The sequence below is a fragment of the Muscardinus avellanarius genome, assembly GCF_963383645.1.
Source record: "Muscardinus avellanarius genome assembly, chromosome: 6".
NCBI classification, from domain to species: domain Eukaryota; kingdom Metazoa; phylum Chordata; class Mammalia; order Rodentia; family Gliridae; genus Muscardinus; species Muscardinus avellanarius.
The window spans coordinates 22,586,125-22,601,155 of NC_137791.1; the positions used below are offsets into that span (position 1 = coordinate 22,586,125).

Consider the following 15,031-nt stretch of genomic DNA (forward strand, 5'->3'; position numbering starts at 1 on the left):
ACCTTAGCAGTGTGTGCAGTTCTATATGGGACAGAAGTATGAAACGCTTAATCTCAGCTGATGAGATGAGACACAAGAATTCACTTTTAAACAATAGAATGAAAGAGGTATTAGAAGATCACAATGACTGAACGCCAGTCCACACCGCTATGTGAAACATTACTGACATTACTGTTTGTCTGTTTGTGGTTTTTTTGTTTTTGTTTTTTTTTTTTTTTTCCTTTTTATCATTGGCCTTGCACCTCCCAGCTAACGGAATTCACCAGGCTTTTCCCTCAGTGCTACGCTCTCCGTCCTTTGGTATGCTGCTTCTCCCGGCAGGTCCGTCGCCCAATCTCTACACACTGCAGTCAGTGCCCTCTGACTCCCATGCCCTGGGAGAAGCTGTCTCTCCTTTCACTGCGTATCTCTCTTCTGTGGTATTTATTGCCTCCAACCTTGGATTTTAGTTATTTTTGTACATATATTACCCTCCATGAGAAAGCAATTTCTTTCAGGAAAAGACGTGTTTTTGATTCACCTTTCAATTTTTCATAGTTACTAGAAAGTACTCAAGTATAAGAAGATAGGAAGAAGAAAAGGAAGCAATAGTAAGGAATAAAAGAAAGAGGAGCGAAGAAAAGAGAAGAGAAGGAAAAGAAGTGGGCAGCTGGAGGGAGACTAGATACAGGACAACAGAGAACAGCTGGCAGCGCCAACAAGCATGGAACCAGCCAACAGAGCGTGGGGAGAGAAGCAGACACAAGACCGACGTGGACTCGTGAAGGGAAGAGCAGAGAGAGGGAAAGAGAAGTGAGTCAGGGTCAAAGGCAGAGTACAGACTGAGAGGAGATATGGGAGAGGAGAAAAGAGAAGGAGAATGAAGAAGAGGGAGACAGGAGGGAAGAAAGAGAGAGAGGGAGGGAGGCAGGGAGGGAGGGAGGGAGGCAGGAAGAGAGTGAATCAGGCAGTGCTGGGGTAACAGACAACACCAAGTGCCCAGAGTCCACACTAGCCAAGGTGTAGCAAGGAGGGAATCGATGAATTAGTTATAGGTGGGGGTGGGGCATGGGAGAGGAAAGTAAGAGAAACTGAGATGGGCAGAAAAATTTAGAAGACACTAAGAGAAAATTAGTACTGTAAATTAATACAGATTGACACAGCATGAAAGTAGGAAAAACTAGAAGTGACGTAGGCAGTTAACTCCTAAAAAATATAAAGGATTGGGTTATACAAGGAGCACATATGTAGACAAAGTTGAAGATTTAGCAAATATAAAAAAATCTGAAAAGGACTACAACCACACACCAGAGAGATCTTTCTCAAATGAATAGTGAATGAGAAAAAGAAAAAAATATGTGTATGTATGTATGTGTGTGTGTGTGTGTATACAGAGAGAGAGAGAGAGAGAGAGTGTGTGTGTGTATATATACACACAGAGAGAAAGTGTGTGTGTGTGTGTGTGAGAGAGAGAGAGAGACAGAGAGAGAGAGAGAGAGAGAGAGAGAGAGAGAGAGTGAGTGTGTGTGTGTGTGTGTGTGTGTGTGTGTGTGTGTGTGTGTTTTGCAGGCATTGAACCCAGGGGCCTTCTACCTCTAAGCTATACCCCCAGCCCAATTGAAACAGGGTCTCAATAAGTTGCAGAGGGCCTCACTAAGTAGCTAAGGCAGGCCTCAAACCCAGATCCTCCTGTTTCAGCCCACCAAGTACTGGGATTACAAGCATGTGACACCACGCCCAGCTAGGAAATATATTTTTTCAATGAGAACGTGAAAGACAAGACAAATTATTTTGAAAAAATATTATATGCTAGCCAGGCATGATGGCACGTGATCATTATCCCAAAAACTTGGGAGGCTAAGAATGGAGGATCACAGGTTCACAGCCAACCTCAGCAACTTAGGAAGGCCCTTAGCAATTTAGTGAGGTTCTGTTTCAAAATAAAAGAGGGCTGGGATGTAGCTCAGAGGCAGACTGCTCCGTGGTTTATTCCCTAGTACTGAAAAAGAACAAAAAACAAAAAAAAATCTTATGTGGTACTTTTAAGAAAGAACAAAGTCTTATGGAGGGGAGCAATATCACGTGTTATTTTTTACTCAAATCCATTGACAACTAGCTACGGCTAGAAACTATTAGAATATCCAGTCCAGAAGCAATCTGGATGTGTGTAAAGAACTAAAAATCACTGGGTGCAGTGCCACATGCCTGTAATCTCAGCTACTAGAGGGCTAAGGCACAAAGATCACAAGTTCAAGGCCAGCCTGAGACACTTGGTGAGATTCCATCTCTAAATAAAATACAAAGGGCTGGGTGTGTAGCTCAGTGGTAGAGCACTTGCATGGCATGCTCCTGTGCCTGGGCTCCATCCCTAGTACTGAGGAAGAAAGGAAGGAAGGAAGGCAGGGAGGGAAGGAGGAGGGCAGGTAAAAATCAAGAAGAAAAAACAACAGAGAAGTAGGCAAAAAGATAAAATCATCACAAGTAAGAAATTTAACAATATCAAGGGCTAAAGGAAAGAAAACTATGTTGAACTCAGCAATTCCATTCCTAGTTATACTTATTTTAGCATTAAGGATAATTCAGCTCACAGATCACAGAATCAACATATTAGGGTCATTATTTTATTTTATTTTTTAAAGTACTGGAGATGGAACCCAGACGCATTCTACCTCCAAGCAACACCTTCAGCCCTGTTTTGTATTCTTTATTCTGAAAGAGGATCTCACTGAGCTGCAAAGAGCCTCACGAAGTAGCTGAGGTTGTCCTCCTGTCTCAGCCTCCCAAATGCTGGGATTACAAGCCTGCGACCGCACCCAGCCGAACAAAAGACATCAGAGTGAATCACCATATACTAAGGTTTAGTGATGGTAAATATTACCTCATGTAACCCTGTTTCATGTGTATGCATACTTACATGTACATGTATGTGTGTGAACACACATGCATGAGTATGGATACAAACATACAAAGTTGCGGCCAGGCATGGTGGCGCACGCTTGCAATCCCCGCGCTTGGGAGGCAGAGACAGGAAGATCGCGCAGGTTCGAAGCCAGCCGCGTGCGCTGGCTTAGGAGACCCTGTTTCCAAATAAAAATATAAAAATAGGTCTGGGAGTGCAGCCCGGAGGCAGAAGGGTTTCCAGGAACCCCAACACCACCAAAAAAAAAAAAAAAAAAAAAAACCAAAACTGCAATATTATTATGGGTCAAAATTATAAATTGAAGTATAAGCTTCATTAAAACCTCTGCCTTTGAGCACCTAAATTACTCTACTCTTAGTAATGAAAATAAATGAAGCAAAGCTACAGATAATAATAAAAATAACCATAAAAACCAAAAGCTTGATAGAGGGAAAAAAAAAAGTAACAAGAGTCGTCCAAACAACTTAATATTGCTTTTACAAAAAAGTTTAAAGGCAAAACTATATGTTATTTTTTTTTGAAGATTTAAAGAAGTTTATTAAAAGATAGAAATACAGAGGATAGGTACAGCTCCATACCAGACTGGCATGGAGGGGTGACTCGAATGAATACACACAAACTACATGTTATTTAAAACTATACTTTTAAACATCCAGGAAGAGGTAGCACAGGCATGTAATCCCAGCATATGGGAGGCTGGGATAGAAGGATTGCAGGTTCAAGGCCAGGATCAAGATCCTAGAGAGATTTTTAGCAACTCAGAAAGACCCTATTTCAAAACAAAAAGGGCTGGGTTATAGCTTGGAGGTAGAATGCCCATGGGTCCAATCCCCAGTACCAAAAAATAAAAAGAATATATACTTTTAAGATTTCTTTAAAAGAAGGTAGTATAAACTAAAATTCAAAATAGTGATAATCTTTGGGATAAAGAAGTATAGGGTGGGACTGAGAAGACCACAGAGCATATTCCTAAGTGAACTAATATACTTAATTGCTTTTTCCTTTTTAACTTCATAGCACATATGCTATGAAAATTATTCTGGATATTATTTTCATTTTATTTATTTATTTAATTTTTTTTTTTTTGCAGTACTGGGGATGGAACCCAAGGGCATTCTACCTCTAAGCTGAACCCCCAGCCTTGTTTTTTATTCTTTATTTTGAAACTGGGTCTCACTGAGTTGCAGAGGGCCTCACTAAGTGCTGAGGCTGTCCGTGAACCGCGATCCTCCTGCCTCAGCCTCCCGAATGCTGGGATTACAAGCGTGAGTCACCACGCCCGGCTAACTTTTCATTTTGAACATGTATTTAAATAAAAAACAGTTCAGTGACTGGGCCTGAGGTAATGTACTAGCAGTAGCAATGAGGGGGAAAAAAAGAATAATGATTGAGCTAACACAAACAAAAATACATTGAGCATGGAACACTATTTTCTCTGATTTAAACCATTAAATCTTAAGCTCAACATCACACACACACACACACACACACACACACACACACACACACCCCACATCTACCATTTCTAGCTTAGACATTAATCATCAAAAAAGCTAACAATTTTTCCTGATTTAACACAGCTAACAATTTCTATAAACCAGGATTCCATTTACAACTATCCTGTTTCCAAATCCCATATTCATTCATTACTTACACAAAAGAATTAGCAAATGGCTGTGAAACCTCAAAGTCACCTGAGATATATTCTAGTCCAACTCCCTTATTTCGTAAACAGAAATTTTAAAAAGACTAAACGTTAAGCCCCAACACTCCTACAATTTCGTAAAGTAGCAGTTCTCAAAGGTCTCAGGATCTTTCATTTCCTTAAAAAATATTGCTATTCCTAAAGAACGCTGGTTGGTGTTTGTTTGTTTGTTTGTTTGTTTGTTTGTTTGTTTGATGATGCTGGGGATTGAACCTAAGAGCATTCTACCTCCAAGCTTCACCCCTACCCTACTTCACCTTTTGTTTTGAAACAGGATCCCAGAAGCAGCAGCGTGAAGCAGCCTGGTGTGGTGGTACATGCCTGTACTCTGGGTACTCTGGAGTGTAGTGAGACTCGCAGCAGCCTAGCAAGACAGTGTTTCAAAACAAAAAATAAGCCAGGCGTGGTGGCGCACGCTTGTAATCCCAGCACTTGGGAGGCTGAGACAGGAGGATCACGCAGGTTCGAAGCCAGCCTCAGCTACTTAGTGAGGCTCTCCGCAACTTAGTGAGACCCTGTTTCCAAATAAAATAAAAAATAGGTCTGGGAGTGTAGCCTGGAGGTAGAGGGCCCCTGGGTTCCATCCCCAGTACCACCAAAACAAAAAGTAAAATAGGATTAGGGGTGTAGCTCAATGGGAGAATGCCCTGTGCTCAATGTGCACAAACACACACGCACGTGCGTACACACACACACATACATACACACACACACAAGCTTCAAAGTCAATAGGATAAACATTTTAACAGAAACCAAAATTTTCATTTTTACTATTTATTCCTTCTAAAGAAAAAAAAAGTCCTAGCCAAGCACGGTGGCACATGCTTGTAAACCCAGTATTTGGGAGGCTGAGACAGGAGGATTTCGGTTTGCACACAGCCTCAGCTACTTAGTGAGGCCTTTTGCAACTCACTGAGACCCTGTTTCCAAATAAAGAATAAAAAAATAAAACTGGAGGTGTAGCTCTGAGGTAGAATGCCCCTGGGTTCCATCCCAAGTACCACAAAAAAAGGTTCTAAAACAAGATACAAATAGCCCATACTGCAAATGAAACATAAATTTTACTATATTAATTATTTGAATGATAAATTTCCTCAGTATATACAAATGTAAAATTCCAAAAAAGACACAAATGGGTAAGAAATTCATAAAATATATAACTAACCAAAGAATAAGACCAAGAAAATATAAAGAATTCCCCAAATCAAAAAGAAAATGCAAGCTGGGCCTGGTGACACACACCTAACCCCAGTGCTTGGGAGGCTGAGACAGGATTGCAGGTTCAAGGTCAGCCTCAGGAACTTAGCCAGGCCCTTAGCAACTCAGAGAGACCTTGTTTGAAAATAAAAAAAGAAAAAGGTCTGGGGGTAGAATGTAGCTCAAGGCAGAATTCCCCTGGGCTCATGCCTAAGACCAAGAAAAAAAAAGGAAGGAAGAAGCAGATTAACATTTTGATGATATAGCACTTAAAATTCACCAAAACTGAATTTTTTTTGGTGGGGGGGCAACACTGGGGATTGAACCCAGGGCATTCTACCACTGAACTACACCCCAAGCTCTATTTTTTATTCTTAAATTTGAAACAGCGTCTCACTGAGTTGCAAAGAGCCTCACTAAGTAGCTGAGGCTGTCCATGGACCACGATCCTCCTGTCTCAGCCTCCCGAATGCTGGGATTACAAGCGTGCGCCACCGCGCCTGGCAAACTGGCTCATTTTTAAAACTCCAGGCATATCACGTGATGAAGTGAGGTGAGGTGATGAAAATTCACACATTGCCGGTGAGAATATAAATGGATACACTACTACTGAAAAAAATTTTTGCATTATTTTATAAGGTTCAACATTTACAGATCAGCAATTCCCTTTCTAGAAATACATACAAATAAACTATTGAATATGTGCATGCTCATCAGTCTGTAGATGGATAATGACATGAAGACAATACAACTGAGAAAATGAACAAGTAAAAATAGTGACTTGCCGAAAATGCATTTAGTATGATAGCATGTGTCTTTTTTAATTTTTGTTTTTGTTTTTTTGCAATACTGGGGATGGAACCCAGGGGCATTCTACCTCCAAACTACACCTCCAGCCCTATTTCTTATTCTTTATTTTAAAACAGGGTCTCATTGACTTGCAAAGGGCCTCACTAAGTAGCTGAGGCTGCCGGTGAACCACAGTCCTCCTGTCTCAGCCTCCCGAATGCTGGTTTTACAAGCATGCGCCACCATGCCCGGCTGACAACATGTATCTTAAGTTCAAATATAAAACATAAAATTATTTATTACTGAGAGTATTATAAGGTTGGAGGTATAGCTCACTGGCTGAATATTTGCCTAGCATGTACAGGGCTCTGGATTCACTCTCCAGCACCACAAAAATAGTTAGATACACGTGTAGTTAAAGTATAGAGAAGCCAGGCGTGGTGGCTCGTGCTTGTAATCCCAGTACTTGGGAGGCTGAGAAAGGAGGATCACAGTTCGCAGACAGCCTCAACACTTAGTGAGGCCCTCCACAATTTAGTGAGACCCTGTTTTGAAAAAGGAATAAAAATAGGGCTGGAGGTCTAGCTTAGAGGAAGAATGCCCTTGGGTTCTATTTTTTGGTACTGGGGAGTACCAAAAAAGAAAAAAAAGAAAAAAAAAAGTACAGAGAAGACGCAAAAATGAAAATGCTAAATTCCTATTAGTGGAAGGGGAAATAGTGGAAAACCTGCGGACAAAGCAGCAGGGAAGGGGATTCAGTCACACCAACAGTGGCAAGTATTCTGTTCTTTATATGTTTTGGTATATCTAGAATATTTCCCAATAAAAAAAAATTAAAAGCCAGGTGTGGTGGCGCACGCTTGTAATCCCCGCGCTTGGGAGGCGGAGACAGGAGGATCGCGCAGGTTCAAAGGCAGCCTTGCTGGCTTAGGAGACCCTGTTTCCAAATAAATATATAAAAATAGGTCTGGGAGTGTAGCCCGGAGGTAGAAGGGCTTCCAGGAACCCCAGTACCACCAAAAAAATAAAAAAAAAAAACTAAGCTCTGTGCGGCACTTATCCCGGTGGCCAGAGCACTTGCCTGCATGTGAAGGCCCTGAGTTCTACCCCCAGCACCGCAGAAAACAAAAAGCACTATATACACTTTGTTTTTTTTTTTTTAATTGGTGCACTGTATTCATACATCATAGTGGGACACTATATACACTTTGAAAGCGATTTTTTAACTGCCTTGTAACATGTAAACACCACCCAGAGCGTTTCTTTTTACTCAACCACCTTACATTACAAAAACATTTCTCATCTTTGAATACAGTGCGCCACCTTGTGTTCAAAAGCTCTGAGTGACTATAAAACTCAGCGCCCCTATCTGTGAACAGCACTTATTGGAAACCATAAATTTCTAATGAGGTTTGACTTTAGAAGTCATACGCACATGAAACTTAGATTTAAAAACATCATTTTGATTCTGAAATTGGAAGCATTCCTCTTTATTGATTCCCTTCTTTTAGTTTTCATTTCACTTCACTCTCAGAGTAAGTTACCTTTTTCTTTAAATATATATATTTTTTGAGTGAAATTCAAAATTATAGATATTTAAAATGCTAAAATAGAGTTTAATAACGACACTTACTTTTGAATGAGTGATTGACAAGGTGTCTACCCACACACGCCAGCCGCCCCACTCGTACTTGACTGCGTGGTACAGCAGGATTCTGAATATGGCATACACCATTTCTGTTATCTTCTGCTCATCTGAATTCTTAGGATTAAAATAGCAGAGAGAAAGCATCCACTCTTGCCACACGGAACACTGCAGCAAACTCCTGAAAATTATAGAAGTATACTGAATTATTTTTTAAAATCATCTGAAAGAATTGTAAAAGTTTGAAAAAATAATCCCCCCAAAATACCTACTTCATCTATGTACTCAAAACAGTTAGGCGAGGTGGTACTGAAAACTCTTAACCATGGTACATTCCATGTACACTCAGTGAAAAAAGTACAGGAAATCATTTTACAGTCATCTGTAAACAATGTTTTTAAGACAAAATAGGCTCATATAAAAGTAGGCTTGAATATTGCAAATAAATGCTTTCTGACCCAGCTTACCTCCTGTTTTCTCGACTGTTATTAAAAAGTTTAATCATGTCAGAAAGAAAGGCCCGGCGAACCTCCATGCTCTCTGGGCACTGGGGAGAATTTCGAAGTAGGGTCGCAATTACTTTTAGTATCTCTGTAAGACAATTCATATGTAAGTAGAAAACCAAACACAACAAAAAATTATAATACAACTGAATCAATATATTGATGTTTCTTTAGTTTTCCTTATTTAAATATTTGCTGAATATATCCTCTTCTGTAGTATAAAAATCTATAGAAAAGAATAATAATATATTCATTAGAAAGCATTAATAAGCAAGAAAACTATTTCATTTCACAATTTAAATATGCAAGAAAGAGTTGAACTTTTATTTTTTTAATGCTGAGGTTCAAATCAGGCATTATACATGCTAGGCAAGTGCTCTAACATGGAGCTAAACCACCAGCCACAGAACTGAATTTTTAAAAGCTGGAATAAAACAAAGTTAAATTATAAATGAATTAAATGAAGAACCCGCTGGCAATTCTCTTTAGTCTCTGCCAAAGAGTAAAGGTGATTTTTTTTTTTTTTTAATTGAGGATATTGGGTATTTAAAAAAAAAAAAAAAAAAACAAGGTCTCATTAAGTTGCAGAGGCTGGCCTCAAAACTTTGATCCTCCTGTCTAAGCCTCCCAAATACTGGAATTATAGACTTGAGGGGGAAAAACAACAGCAAAAACACTAACTGACATCCCAGGAGAAAAAAAGAATTTTCAGATTCTCCAATATAATTTATGGTATATTTATAGTACTTCCTTTATCAAGGTAGATTTTAAAAGCTGTGAAGATCTCTAGTTTTCAAAGTAAAATTAGAGACAAAATCTCAAAGGAAATGAAAATATATTCAACATCCCCATTCCTCCTCCCCAACAAATGCAAACAAGATTGGTTAATCTGTTGGGCTAAGTATAAAACTAAATTTCCAGAATTTAGTTTAAAGGGGAAAAAATCTTTAAAAATACATACTTAACCCAGAACTCTACAGATAACTATAACTCTGAATTTAAAATTAAGTAATATATCAAATTTTTACCCAATTTAAAATTTAGGTGCCAATGACTCTATTGTCTTTTCTTCGGCAGAGTTTGCGTGTCAGAGTGTGGGGCGGGGTGTGGCTCTGGGTAGTGAGCGCAGGGGCACTCTCCTTTCTAGTTTCGCTAAGTCACTGAGAGCCTTGCTACATTTTTGAGGCTGGCGTAGGATCTCCTGGCTCATCCTCCCAAGTATTAGGATCGCAGCTATGTGCCACCACACCTGGCTCTACTGACTCTGAAATGGTAAATACATAAAATATACAAAATAGCAAATATGAAGAGCCTTTGTCATATGATTAATGATATTTTGAGAGCCATCTCTGAATTCTTCTAATGACAACTTCCAAAGTTGTAATCATAATGAGATGATAACTGCCACCAATTTTGAGGACAGATTATCACAAGGGGCTATTTTGAGACAATACAGTCGATTCAATCCTTATACAATGGTAAGAGGATACTCTTAGTATCCTCATTATTGAGTTAAAAAAAACTAAGGCACAAAAAACAGTAACACACTCAAATTCATAAAACTAGCAATACATGTAACCAGTTCAACTCAAGTAGCCATATTGTGAATCCCCATCCTCCACTAACTGCCCTTGGCAAGGTGGCGTGAGGCAGAGAAGAGCTGTTTAAATGGTGGGCTGCCTCCCAAATTCCACTGCTGCCTGCGTGAGAGAACTACAGGTGGGGTCTCGACGAGGCGACTGGCCACGAGGCTCGCTCAGTGGGACTGAGCTCGTAATGAGCCCATCGCAGCCTTTTGCCAGATGCTATTCTACTCCGTGGAAGCTGAGAGCAGCTCTCACTAGACCAAATCCAGAAACCTTCACCTTGGACTTTTCGCCTGGCAGAACTCTGAGAAAATAACTGTTTCTTCCTTAAATTACCTCATCTCAAGTATTTGTTCATAACAGCACAAAAGACCAAGGCAATAAAATATTCTAAAAATTCTTGCATTCAAGAATTTCTCCTTTTTGCACTTTTACAAACAAAATGGCATCATATCTTTCTAAGTAAAAATTAAACTTCGAAGGTGTGTGTGTGTGTGTGTGTGTGTGTGTGTGTGTGTGTGTGTGATTTACCAGGAAATAAATCCAGGGTCATTCTACCTCTGGAGCTACATGTTTTAGAAATTACCATGAAGAAGCATGCTACACAGATATACCTCACCAAACAAAAAGTAATTTGTGTGTGTGTGGGGGGGGGGTGCTGGGAGTAGAACCCAGGGGCTTTTCTTACCTCCGGGCTATACTTCCAGACCTACTTTATACTTTATTTGGAAACAGGGTCTCACTAAGTTGCTGACAGCCTTACTGGCTGGCTCTGAACCTGTGCGATCCTCCTGCCTCAGCCTCTCAAGCACTGGGATTACAAGCGTGTGCCACCACGCCCGGCTGTAATTAAAATTTAAAACTATACAAAACTATTTAACAAGAAAATCTTCTTAAAAACAAGATGTAAAATGTATACTTTGTACAAGTGCTTAAGAATTCTAAATATCAGAAAACTGTTAAATAAGATTGTTCATAATAAAGAATACAGATATTTATTCTAATTTTTCTATTTTTATTTTGACAGTGATTTAAGATAAAAACTGCCTCCATGGTTCATGTAATCTGGCCTGACATAATTTAATAGTGAAACTGAAACTTTCTTAAAAATCTGAGTGTATATATATATATTTGGGGGGGGAGTACTGGGGTTCCTGGAAACCCTTCTACCTCCAGGTTACACTCCCAGACCTATTTTTATATTTTTTTATTTGGAAACAGGGTCTCTTAAGCCAGCGAGATGGCTTCAAACCAGTGCAATCCTCCTGTCTCCGCCTCCCAAACTCAGGGATTACAAGCGTGCGCCACCACGCCCGGAAATCTGAGTATATTTTAAATCAACATCTCACAAATAAAATTATTAAAAATTTCTAGGTAAGCCATGTATCACTTAAAATCAATTTGGTGTTAAGGTCACTAAAACACATATGAAACTAGTATGATATCTTTGCCCTTAATTAAATACTTTCTTATAAGTAGCAGAAGACAGATTTTAAAGCGTATAAAATACATACGAGGGTTTTGTATCTTCACTGAAGAGTCAGGATCCGGATGCTGCTTATGTATCACCTGAGTACAAATCTGTTCTATAAGAATCTACAAAAGTGAGAAAATAAACTGCTTAGCATCACTAAATGCTAAATGCAATATTAAGAAACTCTAAATATAATACTAATCAAAATTTAGTACATGGTCCGATATCTTAAATGTTAGATATTTTATGCAAATAAAATAACTTCAACATGCTATTTTTAGATAATTATGAGATATCAAATAGTCAGTACGAGGGAGGAAATATTTAGACAGGGACTACTACACTATCTAGTAATTTATAGATGAGCAGATTTGTAAAAGGGCAGGCACACCTCCTTTACAATTTCAAAACACCTTTATACTTTCAAACCTAAATGACCTTATTTTATTTAGACACAACTTAATTATAAAGGCACTTTTATAATAAGAAATTAATAAAAGTTAATCCTAACTAAATTCCTACCTCAAAGAGGACATTATACGTGGTCATTGTTATGAGGTTTGTGTGAAGCATGAGTCTCTCAGACAGCAATGAAAACAATCCATGCCCAAGCATGATTTCAGCTTTTCTCCTGCAGTGACACAGAAAGAAACAATCAAACGCACTGTTTTCCTGGGCACTAGGTAGTATGTATGCTGGATGAAGGCCGTATTAAAAAATCCCCACTCAATTATTCTCCCATGTTCTTCAAACAACATTTTTAATGCTATAAAACCTTTATATAGGGAAATGCTAAATACAATATTAGAATAACTACAGTCATAAAAAGACAAAGGAAAAAACAAAATAGGCTGTGCCAGAGGGCGGCAAAACCATCCGCCAAACGCTCAGGCAATTCTTTGTTAACCTAGACTGCTACCGTCTGCCAGCACCGGGACAAGCTCCACCGGGTCGGTCGTCCAAAGCAAAACTACCTCAGGAGAGATGCAGTGTGGAGGAAAAGGGGGAAGAAATGCAAAGCAACTTAAGAAAATGAATACTATGTGAAGAATGTGCCAAAATTAGCATTATACGCATAAACAAGAAATGAAGGGTGGCAAACTAAATCTCCTGAGGTGAGCAGACTTTTTATACAAATGTCCAGACAGCAAATATTTTGGGCTTTGTGTTCCATATGGTCTCTGACACATCTCAGCATCGTCCTTATATCATGAAAGCAGCCATAATGATAAGCAAACAAAGCAGTAGTGTTGTTTCAATAAAACTTCATTCACAGGTGACCAGGCAGGTTCCTAAAGACTGTACTTCACCCATACTTCTGCAAACTCCGAACTTTTAGATTTTTATAATAAACTACTATTAAGAACAACCAAAAGATATGATTATCTACGCTCACTAAAAGAGAAGCGTGTCAGTTTTAGATCCTAGTTAGGCACAAATATGCAGAGCAAACTACAACACATATTCAGGTTACTGCATAAGCTCTGCAGTACAGATCCTGCAGGACGGCACAGGCACTGCAGTCAAGGCTTCAGAGCTCCTACAATTCAACGTATCCATATTAATTCTCATGACTATCCCAAAATATATTGATAAATAGTTATTACATTTAAAAATCCCTGTCCAACTTTTGTGTGTGGGGGGGGGGGGTCTGGGGGTGGAACCCAGGGGCATTAGACCTCTGAGCTACACCCCCTGCCCTATTTTTTATTATTTATTTTGAAACAGGGTCTCACTAAGTTGCAGAGGACCTCACTCAGTAGTTGAGGCTGTCCACAAATAGGCTGAGATATCCTATCTGAGATCCTCCTATCTCAGCCTCCCAAATGCCGAAATTATAAGCGTGAGCCACCACGCCCAGCTAAAAATATATATATAAAGAAAAGAAATTTAAGTCCCCAGAACTGCAAAAGAAAAGAGAGGAAATTAAAAGGCTCATAGAACCGAAACATTATTCCAAAGGTTTACAAAGGAAAAGAGTAATAAACAATTTCTTTAAATTTCATCTTAAATTCTGTGCATACTCACTTCGGGGCCAGATGTTTTAAAAAATAGCCCATCGCCTTCAGAGCTTGTACTCTGATTCCTTCGCTCTTTGATGCCAGAAGTTTGTAAATAACACTGAACAGAAAAAAAAAATTAAAAACAAACTATTCTGAGTACAATTTTCAAAAATAAAGACTTAACATACATATATTTTCCATATAATTATATACTCATTTCAAGTGATACACAAGTAAATTTAGTATATTTTTCTGAAATTTAAAAACTTGTTTAAATCAGGTTAGTTATGGTTCATCTTAATGAAAACCAAGAAATGAAAATAAGTTGAATTTCAGGAAACGTCGTACCCATCACACCTGTGATTTTTAATGTATAAAGCTGGTTTTCACATATTTTTTTTAACCCTCTTCAACAGGCTTATCAATGTCCTTTAGAAGTTACCAAAAAGTTTTCTAAGTCAGTACAAATAAGGCATTGTTTAATGGTAGTACATATTTAAACCTGCAAATAACTATAACTAAAGTAAATAAGTAAGCTAGAAATGAATGGTAATCAGAAAGGATGTAGGTAAGCCGGGCGTGGTGGCGCACACTTGTAATCCCCGCGCTTGGGAGGCTGAGACAAGAGGATCGCATAGGTTCGAAGCCAGCCTCAGCTACTTAGTGAGGCTCTCAGCAACTTAGTGAGACCCTGTTTCCAAATAAAATATAAAAAAGGTCTTGGAATATAGCCCGGAATTAGAAAAGCCCCTGGGTTCCACCTTCAGTACCACCAAAAAAAATTTAAAAAAGAAAAGATTTAGATATACATATTACATCTCAATAAAAATTGAGCCAGGCGTGGTGGCACACGCTTGTAATCCCCGCACTTGGGAGGCGGAGACAGGAGGATCGCGCTGGTTCGGAGCCGGCCTCATTGGAGACCCTGTTTCTAAATTTTAAAAAATACATAAAAAATAGGTCTGGGAGTGTAGCCTGGAGGTAGAAGGGCTTCCAGGAACCCCAGTACCACAAAAAAAAAAAAAATTAATTTGAGATAATTAGAAAAGTAAAGGATTTTAAACTAAATGACTACTAAAAATAAATTTCATTCAATTCTCAAATATTTAATTTTTCAAAAACACTGAGGGCTTTCTGATTAGTTATAAATAAAAGCTTGCTGAGAATGAATTTCCATTGGTCTCCAGCCTGTCAACCTAACTCTCAGGTTTAGAACTTGCCGGCCTCCAC

The 15,031-nt window shown here is 38.9% G+C and overlaps 1 protein-coding gene across 3 annotated transcripts in view; it reads right to left on the bottom strand.

Annotated features, from left to right (window-relative positions):
* The window catches only part of LRBA (LPS responsive beige-like anchor protein), a gene marked incomplete at both ends in the record, with an annotated part of 652,640 nt that overhangs the window by 520,431 nt on the left and 117,178 nt on the right, over positions 1-15,031 (bottom strand). For all 3 annotated transcript variants that reach the window (XM_080697476.1, XM_080697475.1, XM_080697477.1), the window contains 5 exons: positions 8,224-8,416; positions 8,703-8,826; positions 11,839-11,920; positions 12,321-12,429; positions 13,827-13,919. In XM_080697476.1, the coding sequence (XP_080553602.1) occupies positions 8,224-8,416; positions 8,703-8,826; positions 11,839-11,920; positions 12,321-12,429; positions 13,827-13,919 (601 nt within the window). The remainder of the gene's footprint in view (positions 1-8,223; positions 8,417-8,702; positions 8,827-11,838; positions 11,921-12,320; positions 12,430-13,826; positions 13,920-15,031) is intronic.